The sequence below is a fragment of the Acomys russatus genome, chromosome 5 (assembly GCF_903995435.1).
Source record: "Acomys russatus chromosome 5, mAcoRus1.1, whole genome shotgun sequence".
Taxonomy (NCBI): Eukaryota; Metazoa; Chordata; class Mammalia; order Rodentia; family Muridae; genus Acomys; species Acomys russatus.
This window is the reverse complement of record NC_067141.1, coordinates 41,256,942-41,276,941: the sequence shown is the minus strand read 5'-3', so window position 1 is coordinate 41,276,941 and position 20,000 is coordinate 41,256,942. Positions and strand designations below refer to the sequence as shown.

Here is a 20,000-nt window from a genome sequence, read left to right as displayed (position 1 = left end):
ACGGTGATGGCACATGGCTGCTACCTTTCTGAAGAAGAGCTTAACATCTTCAGTGAACGAGGAGCATCCATTGCACATTGTCCCAACTCTAACTTGTCGTAAGTAGACAATAACTATTTGGTAGATTATTAATGTGTAGTGTACATTGGTATTTTTTGTTTTCTTGATCATTCCTTCTAGTATCTAGTTTCTGTAGTTGGTTTGAGTGAGAAAGGAACCAAGTGGATGCATACTAAGATGAAAAAAGAAGGCATTTCAAATAGGGCATTTTTGTAGTGTATCCATTTAAAGAGCACTACATCTTTGGAAATCTTGTCATTGTGTGCAGCAATAGGAAGTTGAATCAACAGATCTTAAAATCAATATCATTCATGTTTTACAGCTAAGAACAGATTGAAAGAATGCATGTCTCCAGGAGATGGTCTGCTCCAAAGTCTAGATTAGAATTACAAGCGTACAGAACTTTGTCATGTTGCTGTGTGCGATGAGATGTAGCTCCCACAGGACAGCCCAGGATGTTTCATATTCCCCAGAATATGAAAGGTTTATTTGTAACACATCCTTAACCTTCTTCAAGGTTATTCATCAGTGAGTCAGCTGAAACTTATGGCTTATATCTCCAGCAAAACAAGCCCATAGATATAACTTTAGGGAGCTTGTGGATAATGATTCTCATCCATGTATGCTGGATTACGAACTTAAAGCTGTACAAGGAGTGTATGGGGGCAGGTGATCTTAGTGCTGTTGTGAAGTCTAACACACAGCGAAGAAGTCAATGGCATCAAGGCGGTTATCACGGTGGGATCCTGGAGTCTAAGTCTTCTAGGGAGCTGAGATAGCTGTCAGTTGTCCATCTCAGGAAGGGAGGACTGGGGGGCAGCAGCAAACACTCAGCAGTGGCAGAGGACTGGGTGACTGTGGAGGGCCACCATTTCCCTGGAACTTCTGAGCTTTCCCCAACAAGAACAGAAGAGCCTTGTGCATGGGGAGGAGAGTGCCTCATCAAACAACTGGAGGTCTTAGCAAGCTTAGGGACTTTGTGAATAAAGTGTGTGTGTGTGTGTGTGTGTGTGTGTGTGTGTGTGTGTGTGTGTGTATGTGTAATGTAGTAAGGGCATGAGGCATTTTTTTCTAGTTAATTTGAAGGCCTGAGAAGACCCTGAGTTTTCAAACAAAGTAAATGCTCATGACCCAGTCACTTTAAATACAACCTAGAAACAAGAATTTAACAACCCTTGGGTGAACTGTAAAATACTCTCCTAAAGCATGATGCAGCTTTTCAAATAAATGCTGATCTTGGAGAGTTTTGGGTTTTCCTTGTGTACACTGGTGCTTTGGAAATTATAGTGCAGTGTATTCTTGAGCCGAGCCATTTTACCACCTATGTTCTTAGACTTCTTTTATTTTTAATTAATTAATTTTTACATATATATTTATGTTATTACACATATATACAATAAACTGCATACAATAAGAAGAACACAAAACAATCAGGAATTACATAAATGTTGTATTCATAGTGTTTTGACTATTTGTATTTGGCAACCTAGAAGAAAACATCTTCTCTATCTTGGTGAGCCTACAGTTTTTAATGTAAATCAATATCTATCACAGCTAATCTCTATCAACTTAAAACATTTATCAGGCCTAAAAACGTCTTAACTCCTACATATGACATGATTTAGCTTCCTTTATCTTTTTATTGATGTAACCGGATGAAGGTGATGAGGTTCAAAGTTCAGGCCAGGAACTCTCTTTCCTAATTGCTACTATATGAAGCAGCATATTTGCACTTCCAGATCACAATCCACTGGCTTCCGCCTCTTTGGTTGTACCATCTTTGACCCTGTAATCACAGGGGAAGAAAAACATGGGATAAGATTACCTTTTCACATCTATCACAAGGCCATCACCAATCTTCTAAAATAGCGCTGGTTAATGAGAGAAACTCGTAGGAAATATGCTTACTCCAAGTTTTATGTGCATAGAACCATTAAATGAAGACCAGCAGATATAAAGAACTCTCTATGAAAACCACACAGAAGTGTAACTGGACAAAGAAATTTCGATCTAGTGCCAAGTTATCAAGTTGGGATACTGGAGAAGGCATTTTCACCTCTTCTAGGTCCTGGTGTCATATTGTTTGCCCTCTGTGAAGGGGGCAGGACCTCTTCCAAAATGGAGGCTATGACTGTCTTTAAGACTAAGTATGTCCAAGAGCCACTGCCCAGCATAAGACATAAGGATGGAAGATTATGGCAATACTTAGGGGAAAACAATAGAAATTTTAGTTGGTTTGTTGTTATTATTGGGGATCAACCTAGGGCCACATGCATCCTAAACAAGCGCTTCTCCGAGCTATACCACAGCCTGAGAAATTCCGACTTCCACGGTATGGACACAGGAGAAAAGGAGGTCAGACAGATACTCTCACTTTTGAGGCTGAGGCTGCTTCTGAGGCAAAAGCATCATACACCAGGGTATTATTTTTCTGCCCTAACACAAACTGCTTCTCATTAGGATAATATGTTGTTCTAGACGCCTAGGGAAGGCGATGTTTTGTAACTTCTATTTCCTATTGTAGAAGAAGTTGGCTAGAAAGCCTTTAACTCTATTAGACTTGCAGACTAACTAAAAGACTTAATTCTTCACCATTTTCCATGTAGATTTTCCTCTTCTTCTTCTTCTTCTTCTTCTTCTTCTTCTTCTTCTTCTTCTTCTTCTTCTTCTTCTTCTTCTTCTTCTTCTTCTTCTTCTTCTTTCCCCCTGGTCCTTGCTCCTTTGTACCTCCCTGGAGTGACCTCAGGCCAGGAAGCAGCTTTTTTGTGGTCTTCTCTACACTTTCCTGACCTGGTCTGGCTGACTGTTAACCTTAGGGCTAATAAGAATAAGAATCACAGGTTTCAGTGACATTGCCCTCTCCGTTGGCAGTGTCCTTATGCTCTCAAATCACGTGAACCGTCTTGTTCTTGCATCTTCTTTCTCCCCAGGCTGAGCAGCGGTTTACTGAACGTGCTTGACGTCCTAAAGCATAAAGTGAAGATAGGGCTGGGGACAGGTAAGCAGCCTCCATCTGGAGCTGAATTGGTGAATTCTGTTCTGATATAACGGATTTGCAGGTCTTGGGTCTGTGCTTAAAGCATGTGAGCTTTGTTAGCTGCTAGGGATGGATGGGTGCCAATAATAAGCATCAATCAAATATGGAGAATTTTTGAAACCTTTTCCCACCCAAAGCCATTACCCCTGCTTGTTATTTACAAACTGGACATCCATGCCCAAGAGTTCACAATGGTCTGTTCCAGCTCCAGAGGATATAACACCTTCTTCTGGCTAAGTGAGCACTTGCACTCACATGTACAAACTCACACGTGGAAACAAAATTTAAAAAATAAAATAAGTTCCTAAAAAAGGAATTAAATTACTCTTGCTGAAAATTTAGACAGTGATGTAGAGACTAAAACTGAGCAAGAGCACCTTAGTGTCACAGGATAGTGTGTGGGTGGGTGGGGGTGGGGGGGGGCGGCCAGAACTGATCAATGATCATGGGTCAGGAGGTTAAGGCATAGTATGCAGACAGGTGTTTCTTGTTGATAAGGAACTGGGATAGACATACTAAGTCGCAGTCAGAGCTTGAGAAAGAAAAGTGTTGAGAGAACTTATACCCCATGTGCCAAGTCATAACTGAACATCTTGTGGCAAAATATTTTATTTCCCAAATCATTGAATCAGGGAATAAAATGTTAAAAGCCAGCCTCCTTTTAGACTGTTGTTTTTGTTGTGGTACAAATAATAGCAAAGAGTTTGAAGGCAAATGGATTATTAATCAAAAATACTATTCATATATCTGGTCATCTCTCCTTCTTGTGTAAAAGCAGCAAACTTCTCAGGTATATAAAGTCTTGTAAAATATTCCCCTTATGATCCCTTTGAAAGTAATTACTTGAAAGTCTCTATCATTAGTGATGAGTCAAAAGGAAGGGTCTTTATATAGGAATGTGAGTACACACAGGGAAGTCACGGGAAACTGTCACCAGCCAAGCACCAAGTTACAGGGACACAAGTTCATAATGCCTTCCCACAAGTAGAAACTAACAAACCAACCAACCAACAAAAACACAAAGGTGAGGCCGAGTGTGGTGGTGCATGCTTTTAATCCCAGCACTTAGGAGGCAGAGGCAGGCAGATTGCTGTGAGTTCGAGGCCAGTCTGGTCTACAAAGTGAGTCCAGGACAGCCAAGGCTACACAGAGAAACCCTGTCTCAAAAAACTAAAAAACAAACAAACAAACAAAACAAAACAAAACCCACAAAGGTTTCCTAAGTGTAGAAAATGGACTGTATCTGGGAAAGGGGTCATGAGGATGGGGAAGATGGTAAAAGAAGAGAAAATAGACATGACCAAAGATTGATAAGATACATCCATGTATTGAATTGCCACAGCAAAATCTATTCATTTGTACAATTAATGTGTGTTAATAATAACAAAAGAAGGGGTAACCAGAGCAGGTGACACACTTCTTCTAAGGTTCAAATTGAGAACAGTGACAGCATCAGGGAATTCAGAGAAGTGAATTTGTTTGAAGACTACTGTAGAAATGATTAAAGTTTCTTGGATAAATTATGTTAGAAATTATAAAGAGACCATGTTAATGGTGTTAAAAGTATATCTGTTTTTTTTGTTGTTGTTGTTTTTGTTTTTTTGTTTTTTTAAGTCATGGTAAGTCAAGAAGACTTTCCTTTGGTGGAAACACATGATAATTTATTTTGAAACTGAGCATCAGATCCTTCCTTGAGTTTTGGTTTTATAGTCCTTATATTATTTGTATATTTTTAACATGTTATTATACAAATTTTAAGTGATGGATGCTGTGTAAGGAAGAAATATTTGGAAGAATGGACACAGGTCTTCATTTGACATTTGTTATGTTTCATATATAGTTCATACACATAGACTGGGGTAATTTTATTTTTTATTCACATGAGTATGACACATGACATCAAATGTGGAATTTTCTAGTGTGTTGTAACTTGAATTTGAGAGTTCAGAATTTTGGATCTAGAATGCTTACTCTGGATGAAGAAAACTACTTAAGGAATTATTAAAATAGGGTCTGTAGGCTCTAAAATATAAAGAAAAGGGCACAATCAACAGTGGGTAAGGCCCAAACAGTGACCAGATGGGAAAGCTTAAATGTATAAAACAAATACATATAGCAAGATGTACAAACTCATTAAAACAGTGTACATGGAGCCACTGTCCCACTTCCCTGGGACTGTTCTCTACCCTAATCTGGCAGTGCCACCATTCCCTATGATTTGGCACAAGCTAAAGTAATTAGGGACAAGGGAGCTGCAACTGAGAAATTGGATTCATGAGATTGGCTTATAGAGAAGTCTGTGGGACATTTCTTTTAAATTAATGATTGATGTGGGAGGGCCCAGGCCAATGTGGGTGGTGCCACCCTGGGCAGGTGGTCTAGGATTATATAGGAAAGAAAACTAAGCAAGCTCTTCCCCCTCCACCCTTCTTGCCCAGCCATCAAGGAAGCCATCTTGATTTTTTTTTTTTTTTTTTTCTGTGACTGTCTACAGCTATGATCTCTTTGCTGCCTCTGAAAAGATGACATTTTGTCATGGCTCTGGATGCCTCTGTGGTCTGCTGTAGTTGACACTTCTCCTGGTCTCAATAGCTTATACGGGAGTCAGAAAAGCTGAGTCTTTTTTTAAAAAATCTTCCCCTGTGGCTGGCCATTTTTTTCTTCTCTGAAGTCTTGTTCTCCTTTTCCTTGATACTCAGACAAGCTGCTTTCAAAGCTCAGCAAGTCAATCTTTTTTTGGAACTTCACATTTTCCCCCCTGAGGAGTTTTTGTCTTCCACTCCAGACATGCCTCTCATTCAAAACAAAACAAAACAAAAACAAAAGAAAGTTACTGGTTCTTTGTGAGTTTTACATCATGCACCCCAATCCCACTCATCCCTCCCTCCCCTCATAGCAACCCTCCATCCTTGCAACTTTCCCTGCGGTAGCCCGCCCCCAAAAAAAAAATCTCATCATGGAATCTGTAGTGTGTCACAGTGTATCCCACAGTATACCTTTTTGTCCACACTTCTTTGTTTGCAAATGTTCATTGCAATGACTTGTTGGTCTTATATGAGACCTCTGGCTTCTGCTACACTGTAAATACTGGAATCTCACTGAGACTCCTTTCAGATATCCTGTTGCTGCCCTGTGTCGTGGAGATCCTGTAGTTTTGGATCTGCACTCCAGCAGTTCATTGATGGGGTAGATATTTGGGTAGGCCAATTCAAAGCCCTGGAGCTGGGCCTGTGAGGTATCTGAGCTGGTCAGCCCATCAGCTCTGCTACTCATGCCCTAAGGGCAGGCTCAACAGCAAGCTCTGAAACCAGGGCTAGCTCTACTCTGTTACCCAGGTGAGGTGCAGGGCCCACTCACTCTAGTGCTATAGTTGGTGAAGGAGAGGGCCAACTCTCCTGCTCTTCTGACCCCATAGTGGCCAGTTCTCTCACCTGTTGCCAGTGGAGAGAGCAAAAAGGAGGGAAGGGCTCCCACACTCTTGCCCTCAGGTTGTCTCACCCACAGCCTGCACATTCTGGGCTAGCTCTACTGTGCTGCCCAGGCAAGGCACAGGGCCTGGTCTCCTAAGTGTTGTAGCAGGAGAGGGACAGGGACAGCTCTTTTGCTCTGATGACCTCAGGGCCAGCTCTCCTGACTCCTGTAAGTGGGAAGGGGTGAGAGGGGGGTTGTCATCTCTTCCTCACCCACCTCACCACAAGGTAGACAAGTGGCAGGGCCAGATCTCTTACATTCATGCTCTCAGAGCTGGCTCAACAGCACCCCTGCCACCAGGGTCATCTCTACTATGTTGCCCAGGTGAGGTGCAGGGCCTGCTCTCTGAAGTGCTGTAGCTGGTGAGGGAGCAGGGACAGCTCCCCTGCTCTCATGACTCCTAGCTGCCACAGGTGGTAAGGGGCAGGAGGGATGGAGGATGTCTCTCCATCCACACTATTACAAGGGAGACAAGTGGTAGAGCCAGATCTTCCATGTTTGTATCTTCAGAGCTGGCTCACCCACAACTCCCGCAATGTATAGGGTAGCTCTCCCACATTCTTCATCTGGCGAGTGGAAGGGTCAGCTCTCCTGCTCTCATTCCCCCAGGATGCCCAGGTGATGGGTGGGGCCAGTTCTGTACAGCCTTCAGACATAACATGTCCCTAGGCAAGAGCCCAGACCAGGGAAAATCTGCCTGACCTTTGGTGGTAACAGACCTCTGCTGCTGTAGGGCCACAGACCCAGATGTGGCCCTTGGTGGCAACACTGGCCAGGATCCACGGTCCCAGGTGGCATCACCAGCTACTTAATCAGGCTATTCCTCATTGCCTCTAGGTCTCCAGTTCTGCTTCTCTTTCTTGTGACCACATCCTTCTGTTTCTCTTTCTCTTTCCTTTTTTTCACCACTTACTTGCTCCTCTTAATGGTGCCTGACGTCTCCAAATGTCTGGGGTCATCTCCGGAATGCTATGCCCCTGCTTTTGCATTATGGCAATCAGCAAGGGTCATCTCAAGTGTGGTCTGCTCCCTCAGGCCTGCACAGTGCTAAACTGGTGGCCATCTCAGGCTTTGCTCCCTGTGCAGACACCCCGGACCTGGACTGGTGGTCATCTCAGGCTAACTCCCTGTGCAGACACCCTGGCCCTGGACTGGTGGTCATCTCAGGCTAGCTCCCTGTGCAGACAGACACCCTAGCCCTGGACTGGTGGTCATCTCAGGCTCACTCTTTTCAGGGAATGTTAGGCTACTAATCATTCAAGTGTCCACAGGATTGAACACTGAGTGTAGACATAGCTTCTCCCCTCTCTGTCACCTACTGATGCAACTGCCACACCTGCAACACCTCCAGGGGCAGGAGCCTCTCAGTTTTTATGTGCATTCCAACTCCTCCTTTGAAATCCAAGCCTGAATTTTCAGTTGCGGGCACTCTCCCTCCTCTTGGGAACTTCAAATTCCACTATCACCCCCAAATCATATTTAGGCTTAACTCTGGTAAGAAGTCTCCTTGTCAGGGAATGCAGCTCTTCACATAGACACCAAGATATTATTTCCTGAGCATCTTCATCCTCCTCCCTCATGTCCAAGCCAGAACAGTGTCTAGCCTTGTGTCACCTTCCTACTATCTGAATCCACTTTGTTTTCCACACTGGTCTCTACCACAAGCCATATGCTGCCATTGTTTCTGGCTGAAATACTAGACTTAATAGGTATCTAGTCCATCCTGGGCCCTTCTAATAATTTTTCACTTCCTGAAAGGATGACAAAAATATAGTCATTTTGCTCTCTGTATCTGTTACTCTTCCTGAGGATTCAGAATTTAAAAGGCCAACAGCATGTTTCACTGTGTGATTCCCAGTATCATCTCACATGTAGACCAGGCTAGCCCCAAACTCAGAGAGATCTGGCTGCTTTTGCCACTGCTGGTGTTAAAGGTGTACTCCACAACAGCTGGCCCATTTCTATAATAGTTTATAAAATATTTATAAGTATTTTAGCTAACTGTTATTACTTAGATCTATGTCCACACCACTCCATGCTTTCTTATCCTACGTTCACCTTAAGTCCCTATCTCCATAGAATGGAAGATATTTAGTCTTTGCATGCTTTCAGACCAAACAGTAATAGAGTTTCATTCTACCCTTACATTTAGCATCTTTACTGTAACTATAAAGATGGACGTACAGGACAAAATAGTTGAACACTTAATGTGCATTCTTCCCAAATTATTGTATTCTTAGTTCACTACTTTAGTAAACATAGCTGATGTTATTATTATTATTATTATTATTTTTTTTTTTACTTGACAGCTATCATTTTATTTAATCTCCCAATTTAAAGAATTTCCTCTGTTTTACTGATGAGTCATCTAAGACTCAGTGAGGCTGCTGGCTTGCCAGTCAGTCTGTAGCTAAGAGTGTAGCACCACGAGTGTTCAAACTCAGGTCTGTGTTGTCTGGAGCACTGATCATGCCAAGTGAGGGACGCTCATACAGGGATTAGAAAATGAAGAACTAAAACTAAAGGAGTAAACAACAACAACAAACAACAATGCTTCAGTGTCCTCAAACAATGTAACACATGCTGTGGGTAGGCAGCTCAGCTATCTTCAAGAGAAGCTATCTGAGTAAATGGTGCTTTAACATAAATTGTGAATGGTACTTTGAGCTTTACAATTGATCTTTAAAGGAAGTACTTTACAAAATGGACTGTGTTAAAATTAGCTTGTGTTCTTTTGATACAGTTTAATCAACTGGTAAAAGACTTCAAAATTTCAGTTAGACAAGAGAAGTCCAGGAGTTCTATTGTATATTCTGGAAAATACAACCAATAACATACTGTGTATTCAAAAAGTGCTAAGAGGACATTTTAAGTGGTCTCACTGGGTAGTGGGGGACATAATGTGTATGTATATGTTAAGCAGCCTGATTGAGCTACACCGTGATGCATCCAAACATCAAAATGGCCTAGGAAGGGCTAAGATGGCAGAATGTTGGCGTAGCATAGCTGAGGCCCTGAGTTCCAACCATAGCCCTGAAACAAAACAAAACACCAATGTCATACTGTGTATGCACTGTATTCATAAGGTGCATACAATTTTTTTTATGTGTGTGGGTGTTTTGATTGCATGTATGTCTGTACATCATGTGTGTGCCTGGTGCCTATTTAGGCCAGAAGATGGTATTGATTTCCTGGAACTGGAATTACAGATATTGGGAGCCATTCTGTGGGTGCTGGGATCGGAACCTAGGTCCTCTAGAAGAACGCCCAGTGTCATTAAACACTGAATTGTCTTCCCAGCTCCATGTATTCATTTTTAACCATGAACTTGAAAGATAATTTTAAAAGACAGATTCTTGAACTTACCCCTTCCCTGATTCTCACAAAGCAACTTCACAAAGTCTGTTTTAACAAAAGTCTCCAAAATAAATTTTAACAAAAACTCATGTTTGAGAGCCTCTGCTGTTAGAGGTTCTATGAATTACCACATTACCACTAGCTGCTGTGGCATGGCACCTTGGGTAAAAAAGCAAGTTTTTTTGTCCATGACCTTGATGGTTTTGCCTCTAAAATGGAGTTGATAATAGCAGATTCCTTACATGTGTGTATTGAGGATCAATTGAGCCAATGTTGTGTTGTTATTGTAATGATTCTTGGTATGTTAATTTATTTGCTTCATTTTAATTAACAGGAAATAATTGCACACAAAAAGGCTGACTGAGTGCTTATTATTTATTTGTGTGTGTCTACATGTTGGTGTATATGTGAGGTGTGTGTGTGTATGAGTGTGTGTTTGTATATGTATGCTCGTGTGTATATATGTGTGAGTCAGTCTACATGCATGTGTTCACATGTGCATACAGAGACCAGAAGTCAACCTGAGGTATCATTCCTTAGGCACTGTGACGGAGCCTTTGAATAGGACCTGGTGCTTGCCACTTAGGCTACCTGAGTGTGCAGAGTGGGGATCTGTGTGTCCCTGCCTTCCCAGTGTGCCAACACACCCAGCTTTTTACATAGGTCTTGGGAATCAAACTCATGACCTCATGCTTGCGTGGCAAGCACTTTCCCGGCTGAGCTGAGCTGTCTCCACAGTCCTGATTATTTCTTACTAATACAGACTAATAACTTAAGTAGCTGTAATAAAACTTTTCAGGGAACCAAATGATCCTCTAACTAGCCTGTTCTAGATAAAGAAAATTGCTTTATTAAAAAAAATAAAAACTCCATACAAGTTTACCTAAGGACATACAGGACAGATGAACAAAGAAATTGAGCTGCAATCCAGAATTGCTACTAAGTAACCAATTACTTTTGATCTTTGTAATATTTATAGGCACTAATAACCATACATGTGTACCAGAAATGATAGGAATATTTAAAGCTATGGTGATTATTTGCTTAGCTATAAAATGTATTCTCTGATAAAATATGCTATCTTACTTGACATTGCATCAACTTATTTAATAACATGCATTTGTTTCTGCCAAAGGCAGTGTTTCAGATAATTATAGAGGATTAATCAGAGTCACTAAAACTCTCATTTCTCATTCATTGATGCCAACTAGAATGTGTTGAAAGATTATTTAATATTTAATATCAAATTATTATTTTAGTAAAATCAACAGTTACTCCTTACCCAGCTTTGTACCCAAATAATGACACAGAGAGACCAGGATCTATTTAATTAGCCTATAGCACAATGCTATACAATAATTACTCCATCCTAAACCTCCATGCTAGTATAGTTTCTTCTCATTCTGATTTCCTACTTTATAATTCCTTTTAAATCATCCCCTAGGCCCGGTTCATTTCTCTTCATGTTTTCCAGTCCTTTCCTGGTGGTTCCATCCTCTCCTTTCTCCTCTTGCTCCTCCCCTCACTGGATCAGGATGTCCCACCCTATTCTTTGTTATTGCTCAGCATTGGCTAGTTTGTTTTTATTGACAACACAGAGAACAAATGGTGACATGTTTACACCAAACTTGAGACTGGAGATGGACTGATCCAGAGAGTGGGGTGAAGAAACCAGCATTTGAGTGAAGAAGTGTAAACTGTACACAGTCAACAAGAACGTTATGCCAACAAGAATGGAAAGCTGCCTATACAGTTTTGGTTATTTGTCATACAAAGCTTCCAAAATATATATTCATTCTAAAGCTTCCCAAAGAACTATTGTTTAAAAATGGCTTTTTAATTTTTCTAAAAACGTCTTCTGAATTGTAATAACTCTAAGACATTTTTTAGTGGATGCAAGTGTGAGTTTATGTTAAATCATATTATAAGCATTTCACAGTTATTCAGACATATATGAACAAGTTCTGTAAATGTTCAAGAAATATATATATTTCTCTATTAGCCATGTGGACATTATAATGGGTTGAGTTGTGAACTCCAAAAGATGTTTGCTAAAACCTATAACTATGGCCTTATCAGGACTGAAGGTTTTTGTAGAATTAAGGTAAGGCTGCAAGATGAACTCATTATGAAGCAAGTGGCTCCTAAGGATCAATGCCTACACGGGACAGAAAAGAAAAGCCACAAAGACCCAAGGGAAGCAGGCTATGAGACCATGGAACAGAGATGGGAGTTACTGCCCTGACCCAAGATCTCCACGAGGTGTGAGAAGCTATAAGAAATAAACCAAGATTCTTCCTGGACCTTCTGAAGGCCTGGATCCTTGCCAACATCCTTAGTGGTGCTGGGGTGTGGCAGGCTTGTACAAGCCCTGGCCTTGTACCATCCACACACATTCTGCCACAGTGTGACACTCCCTGCCAGGCCTGCCAACTTTTAGATTTTAGACTTCTGACCTCCAAAATTAACTGTGAGAGAAGACATTTCTGCTGTGTTAAAAGTTACAAGACCTGTGATGATTTGAGCAGTCACAGAGCTAATTCTGGAATACATATGATGTGAATGACATGTGTTCTTTACAAATGATCATGCAATGTAATGAGTTTTGTTAGAGCATTTTAATATGTATTTTGCCGTTTACTTGTTCTCATTTGTGCCCCTTTCTCGTGACCCTTTTTTATTTATCCCATTCCTTTCCCCTTCTGCTTTTATGCCAATGATAAATTTTTGATTCATTTAAATGTTGGTTATTACAGATGAGAACTTTTTAGAAACTGAAAGATAGAACGTTTGTCATTAAAACCCGAGGGGGTAGTGGTGGCTTATATACCTGTTAAACCATCCATCTTCATAAAAGTCACTGTTTTTGCTTTGTCTTTCCTACCATAGATGTGGCTGGTGGCTACTCCTATTCCATGCTTGATGCCATCAGAAGAGCAGTGATGGTTTCCAATGTCCTCTTAATTAATAAGGTGAATGAAAAAAGCCTCACCCTCAAAGAAGTCTTCAGACTAGCCACTCTTGGAGGAAGCCAAGGTAATGACTGGTTTCTTCCTCTCTCATACCATGTACCGCCATGCCAGTCTGTGTCTTTGACTACAACACAAAGGCGCACCGTAGTGAGCTGAGGCAAATCCCATAGTCATGACTGATATGTGTCATATAATACACCCAAAGCACAGCTATGTGGTGAAGCAGCCATTCTTTCAATGAATTCACTCTTTGGTGGATAATGTTGAATACACTACTGTCATCTTAATTATTTTAATAAATATTTACCCTAGCCATATGCATGAGTTAAGATAATTCATTCTTCCATGCTGTCAAGTGCTTTCTTTTCTTAAATGATAATGTTATCAGAAGTGATTGCCAAGGTAGTTGAATTCTTTCCAGGGGGCAGCATGGTGAATGCCCCTGGGTGTGCGCTACCATTCACTCCTCCCAACCGTTGTTGCTAATTTTACTTTACAGAAAAGGAACCTGGGTAACACACGGCTGCCAGGATGCAGTGTGCCATGTTGTGAATCCAGAGAGCACTAATGCAGAGTGAAGACTCTAACCTCATTAGGCTGTCCTCCACATAAATCCCTGCCTAAACCAGGCACTGGTTATGCAAACTTCTTTAAATGGAGAAAGATGGAACAGTGTAGTTGATTGACAGATGAATGTTGTTCATCATCTCTCCCTAGTTCTCATGTGTGACCATGACAGAAATCATCACTTTGGGTTTGTTCTAGAAGTATGGTGTAATGAAAATAGCTTTGAATCACTCACAGCTCCAGGGCAATTAAAATATACACATACTGATCTATGTGGGTGTATGATGATGCCACAAGTCAGACATGGAAAGCCAGCAATATCATCTTTGCATGTTCTAGAATATGATGTACAGCAAAAGAACATTTCAAGGGAAAGAAATCATAGTTACATCCTTCGTACGTTCCTAAGCCTTCTATTTCATTTCTGAATTTCTTAAGTACGGCCCCTCCCACACAGTGCCATTATATATCTTATATACTTCAGCTTAGTAATCTGATACCCACTCATCAATGAAAACAGGTTGAGCAGAAATGGTGTTTTCCATCCTGGACTCTGGGTTTTCCTCCTGTTTCTGATCAAGTTGCTGTTTCTGATCAAGCTGCTGTGGGAACTTGCCAAGTTATCCCACCTGGGAGTTAGCTTCTAAATCAATGTTGTTGGGCCACTGGCTACTTTAAGGAAGTTTCCTCTCCTTGGTTATGTCTGTGGTATAGCCTGAGTGAAACAGGCCGAAGACATCCCTGTTGGAAGTGTGACATCACGAACCCTGGTGCCCCATATTTGACCACGTCCCCTGGATGGGGAGGCCTGGTGACACTCAGAGGAAAGATAGCAGGCTACCAAGAAGAGACTTGATACCCTATGAGCATATACAAGGGGAGGAGACACCCCTCAGTCACAGTCATAGGGGAGGGGAGTAGGGGAAAGCGGGAGGGAGAGAGGAATGGGAGGATACAAGGGATGGGATAACTATTGAGATGTAAAATGAATGAATTAATAAAACACACACACACACACACACACACACACACACACACACACGAAAGTGTCACACTTCCCAGTTCTGCCACAACCTCTACATCCACTTCCTGTTAGCCATCTACACACAGCCAGCATTCCATTCCAAAAGTAACGAGTGCGTTTCTTGAAACCATTTGAATTGCTGACCAGCATGGTTGGATCTATGGAAAGATGGTGGTCTAAATCTATTTGCAAGTTCACTGAATCTTCGTTAGCTCATTTCTGAAGCTTACATATATTGATGAATAGTTTAGCTATTCCAACAGACTCTCCAGGACCTCCTACCTGTGTCAGCTGCTCTGGCCTACTAAGCGCACGCTTTCATGTTGAATGCATCATTAAAAACTCACAGTATAAGCTGGGCAGTGCTGGTGCACACCTTTTATCCCAGCCCTCAGGAGGCAAAGGCAGGTGGATCTTGGAGTTTGAGGCCAGTCTGGTCTAAAAATTGAGTTCCAGGACAGCCAAGGCTACACAGAGAAACCCTATCTCAAAAAAACAAAACAAGAAAGCTCACGGCGTGGTGCTCCTTTGTCAAGGACAAAAAGGAGCATGTAAGTGGTAAAGGAGCAAAGTACCAGTGTTTTGGCTCACACCAGGATCTCCCAGAAGTCAGCTGGCTGCTTTTAACAGTTATTATTTTCCCACTTCTCTCTGGCAATAAGATGTCTTTAGGTTAAAAAGCCTTTTCTTTTCTGAGAGTGAAAAAGAGTTGCCATTTAAGTAATGTCTCAAGAACGAGTATGATTTCTACTTTCATGTTATGAAAATTCCCAAGTTATCAGGATGTCTGTGCACAGAAATATCACATGTCAGATACTGTTCTACACCAGAAAAGAAAAATATCCAATATTTCCACAGCATAAAATACCCTGGCAGTGACAGGATGCACAATATGAGTAAATGCTGGAATAGACAATACAGACGTGAACTATGACCTCAGTGCATGTTTACTCTGAATACAGGCTTTAAGGGGCTGCCAATCAAACAGTATCATTGGCAACAAAACCCTGTACCTGCAATTCTTTAATAAATTATACAAATGAGACACGTTCTTCTGTAGCACCCCGTGACCAGAGACATGAGTTACAGGTGTAAGATGGGAGAAGTAAGTAGACATTATTGGCCTGTGCCCTATTTCAGGGATCCATTTTTCTTGGGCAACCAGAAAACCTTTGAAGTTACAGAGTGACTTCTTGTCAAAATCACTGGGACTCTTTTGAGTTACAGAATCTCTGGACTTTCAAAAGGGACTTTCCTTTATCTATTCAAAGGATTTAAACTAAATAATTAATGATAGATATGCCTGCAATGAAAACTTTGCAGGTTTTTTTTTTTTTTTTTAATTTGAGGTTCCATTCACTGCAATGAAAATAAATATCACCAACTCTTTCATGGAACAAAAAAGGCAAAGCTAGGAGTGTTGAGGGTGAAGGGGAAGGATGAGGTAGGTTGTGTCAAGTGTGCTGCTTTGAGGGAGGGTTTGGTGGTGTGCACTAACAGCTGAAGTCAGGGCATCACCAGAATTATGACAGAAGTGATGGGTAGAGCTGTCTGCATTTTTATTCTCCACTTTCTAGATATAGGTCTCGTGATCTGTTGGAATGGGAGGACGTTTCTGCTCCACTGTTAAAACACTAATTTTGGAGGCTTTAGTTATATGTTGGCAGAGTCTGTCCTTGCAAACAAGGCTATCAGAATGATGTGAAGCCTTTCTGACTGCTTTTCACTCGCTTCCATTTGTAGCCTTGGGGCTGGATGGTGAGATTGGAAACTTTGAAGTTGGCAAGGAGTTTGATGCCCTCTTGATCAATCCCAAAGCTTCGGACTCCCCCATAGATCTGTTTTATGGGGAATTTATTGGTGATATTTCTGAGGTAAGTAAAAAATAGTTAAATACAATGCCTTTGTAAAGTGGGGGAGCAGATTTTGAACCAGTTAGTAAGATGTATTTATTTGTTTTGTGAGATATGAATCCTTTGGGGGGCCTTTGTTGTTATTGTTTGTCTTGTTGTTGCTGTTGTTTTTAAATCTTTTTGGCTTAGGATTTTTTGTTCTTGGTTTTGGTTTTTAGACAAGGTCTGACTATGTGACCAGATTATTTGAAGTTTGTCCCATTTGTTATTTCAGGGGGAAGCAACGTATTCCTGTCAGGTTCAAAACTGAGAATCCCTATAAGTTTTATTAACCAGAACAAAGCATACAGATCTAAGTTTTCTATGATACAAGAAGTCATAAAGGAAGCAAGATTCCAATAAACCTGAGTGCTCCTCTGCTGGGTGTGATGGAGAAAGGAGAGCTGTGGGGAACTGGGCCTGATAAAAGGATATTAAATCGGAGGCCTTGGCAAGACCTGTTTGCTCAAGTGTAAGACAAAGAATAATCCTGGACAGGGAGGTTTCTCATCCACGTGGTCCCATGAGCCAGAGGAGCACCATAGGCTTTGATCTGAGGAAAGGCCAGAAGGTCTCCCTAAGTTTTATGACCTGCCTTGGGAGAGAAGGAAAGTGTCAGAATGTCCTTCCTGCTCTTGGTTTTAGGGGAGTGTGTCCTATATTGTCATTGCTTTCCTATTTGTTCATTCTTTTGCTCTTTGTTATTAGAGTGACATTCTGAGAAATAGGCTTTGTCTCTTTCATTTAGTCATTTTTCCTCTGCAGTATACCTTTTGACTTATTTGCATAGTTTTTGTATTGATTCTTTGATTTATGTACTAGTTTGCTTCTAACAGTTTCAAGGCTGTCTGTCAAGAATATTCCAGGGTGTGGTAGTGCATGTCTTTAATCCTAGAAGTGAGGATGCAAAGGCAGGCAGATTTCCTTAAGTTCGAGACCAGCATGCTCCACATAGCAAGTTTCAGGACTGTGTAGAGAGACCTTGTCCCAAAACCAAGGAAGAAAAGAAGGAAGGAAGTAAGGAAGGAAAGAAGGAGGGAGGGAGGGAAGAAAGGAAGAAAGGAAGGAAGTTCCAGTAATGGGTAATCACTTCTTAGTAGCTATTAGACTGTGATTTCTGTTTGTTTGCTTTGGACTTAGGTTTTCATTATTCATTATTTCATTTGTTTTTGAAAAGACTCGTCTTTATTAAAATGCAAATTTTGTCATGAAGAAATAAATTTCAATTTCTGGACTTTGCTAACAGCATTTCCCCCATAAATTTCATTTCTAAACATACAAAGTACTATTTCTTACCACCTTTGTTTTTCATTTTAGGCTGTTATCCAGAAGTTCCTCTATCTAGGTAGGTAGATTTGTGTTTCCCGGATCAATACAGTCATTTTCTTGGTCAAGACTCTCTGTCCGTGGTACACTACATTAAACTCTTATGCATGTTAATTTGTTAATTCATTAAAAAAAAAAAAAAAGAACAGTTCTCAGCACTGAGCTTGCATACTATGGCACAATGCCTAATGATTCCAAGCACATTTAAATCTCGAGCTAGGGAGTAGAGCGGAAGGGAGCTTCATGTTAAGTCCTCTGATGCTCCTTCTGTGCCTCACAACCTCCTTATCCTGGAACAGGAATAAACTCGCATTAGGAGTTCAATTCCTGGAGACCTATGGTAATTGGATAAGGAGAGTCTACTCCGCCTCGCTTCCCATTGTGTGAGCTCAGGGCTGGATGAAGTTGAGCTTCAAGAGGGCACATTCTGCAGACAGCTCACCGCAATGTGCTGAGCATGGTTCTGGGAGTAAAGATAGCTATGCTTTTCCACCTAGGACTGGAAATGTCAGCCAGCCCCTTCAGCAGAAAGGGTGGATGGAGATGGGGGTTTATTGATCTTCATGTGATTTCCTCCTCAGAAACAGAATGGAGACACCCCCCCCCCCATCCTCGATGAGCTATGTTGTTTTCTCTGATCAAGTCATCCCCAAAAGATTACAAATAATCTGGAAGAAAAACACTTTTTTGCTTGACTTTCTTCTTTTAAAAGTGCGTTGCTTAAAATCTTTTTCAAAAGAAACCAAGGCAGTTATTGACCCAAAAGCACGGTACAAATGATTCATTGTGGTTTTTTTTTTTTTTTTTCCTTTCAGGAGATGATCGAAATATTGAGGAGGTTTATGTGGGTGGAAAGCAGGTGGTTCCGTTCTCCAGTTCAGTGTAAGACCCTTGGACATCCATGATGTTCTCCTGGGATGACATGGTTCTGCAATCTTCCTTGTGCCCAGGTGCTGGTTAGAAAGTATGTTTAAAAAAAAAAAAGTACCGTGTTCCTTGGATGACTTCTGTTCCCGTGTCTACTTCCAGTGCTCACTTGGTAAATTGTGCAAAGGAAGTGCACTGCTGCTCGACTCTGGTCCGGAGCATTTATAATTTCATGACAGTGCCTCCTTGTGGGCTGTTTAGATTTGTGTTAAGCTCACACAGAAGGCCTTGTTAGCAGCTGGCGCTGTGCTTCTAATACTGAAGTGAAACCTTTCCATAGGGAAATACAGAGGGAAGAGAGAACCCTGTGTGGTTAGAGGTTCTGAGCTAACAACCGTGAAAATTAGGAAACTCAGTATGGACCAATGAACAGATTTTTAGGAGAGGGCACAAGCTAGACTGTGAAAAGATGTTGGGAAATCATTGACTGTGCTTGGAGATGAAATGCTGAGAACGCCCTTGTAAAACAAGAATATACTGGATTTGAAAATGTGCTTCTAGGTTGACTTTGTCTATGGAAATTTGCACTTCATGGATTTGCATTTCAGAGTCCTGTTGTTATGCTTTGCGTTCTTTAGGGATGAATGTTGGAACCCGAGTGCCACATGCTTTTCAAATATAGCTCTGCGCTTCAAAATGCTTGACGGAAGTTGAGTATTAAAGATATAAAGTCTCTTAGGGATAATATTCATATAGCTACATGGCATAAGTAGTGGTGGTTTTTGTTTTTTGTTTTTTGTTTTTTGGGGTTTTTTTTTTTTGTACTCTTCAAAGTCACCTTGATTCCTTGCTCTGTGGTGTTACAATTGCTTCTATTGTATTAGATGAGAAACAAGCCCCATGTACACTGCTGTGTACCCTGGAGTCTTCACAAGTCCAGGAAGTAATCTACTCCCCAAAACTGTTAATACCAACAGGAGAGGGCTCTTTTTGGTGCCGGATCGACCCAGTACAATGTGTCATTATTACAGTAAAGTTCATTCTCCCATCAATGTGCTAGAATTTCAAAGCCAAGTTTAAGTCCCTTAAAGAGCTATGGATAAGGCTCTGTAAGGCCTGTGTATTGAAAGCACTCTGTTTTTCTAATTTATCACGTTGTCACTTTAATTCCTTAAGATTTTTCTGGCATTAAAATCTTAGGATAATGAAAATGATATAGAAATTCCATTTAATGTTTATATTAGTAAGGCTTACCTACCTGTGCTGGACATGGAGGGATATTAAACAAAAGAAGGTATTTTAGCTTTCCTAATATAGTGCCCCTTCTTAGAATTAAAAACAGATTATAACTACATGACAAATCCTTAGGAAACATTGGTGTGAATTCTACTTAAATACTATATTTTTCTTACTTTGTTCCATGTCCC

At 41.0% G+C, this 20,000-nt stretch overlaps 1 protein-coding gene and 1 pseudogene across 1 annotated transcript in view; one reads left to right on the top strand and one right to left on the bottom strand.

Moving 5' to 3' along the window:
* The window catches only part of Gda (guanine deaminase), an 80,579-nt gene extending 61,641 nt beyond the window's left edge, over positions 1-18,938 (top strand). The window contains exons 9-14 of the mRNA XM_051146242.1: positions 1-98; positions 2,991-3,058; positions 12,815-12,961; positions 16,232-16,362; positions 17,698-17,725; positions 18,522-18,938. Coding sequence (XP_051002199.1) covers positions 1-98; positions 2,991-3,058; positions 12,815-12,961; positions 16,232-16,362; positions 17,698-17,725; positions 18,522-18,592 — 543 coding nt within the window. The 3' untranslated portion in view covers positions 18,593-18,938. The remainder of the gene's footprint in view (positions 99-2,990; positions 3,059-12,814; positions 12,962-16,231; positions 16,363-17,697; positions 17,726-18,521) is intronic.
* Positions 7,806-7,926, bottom strand: LOC127190220 (uncharacterized; annotated as a pseudogene).
* Positions 18,939-20,000: the final 1,062 nt, after the last annotated feature.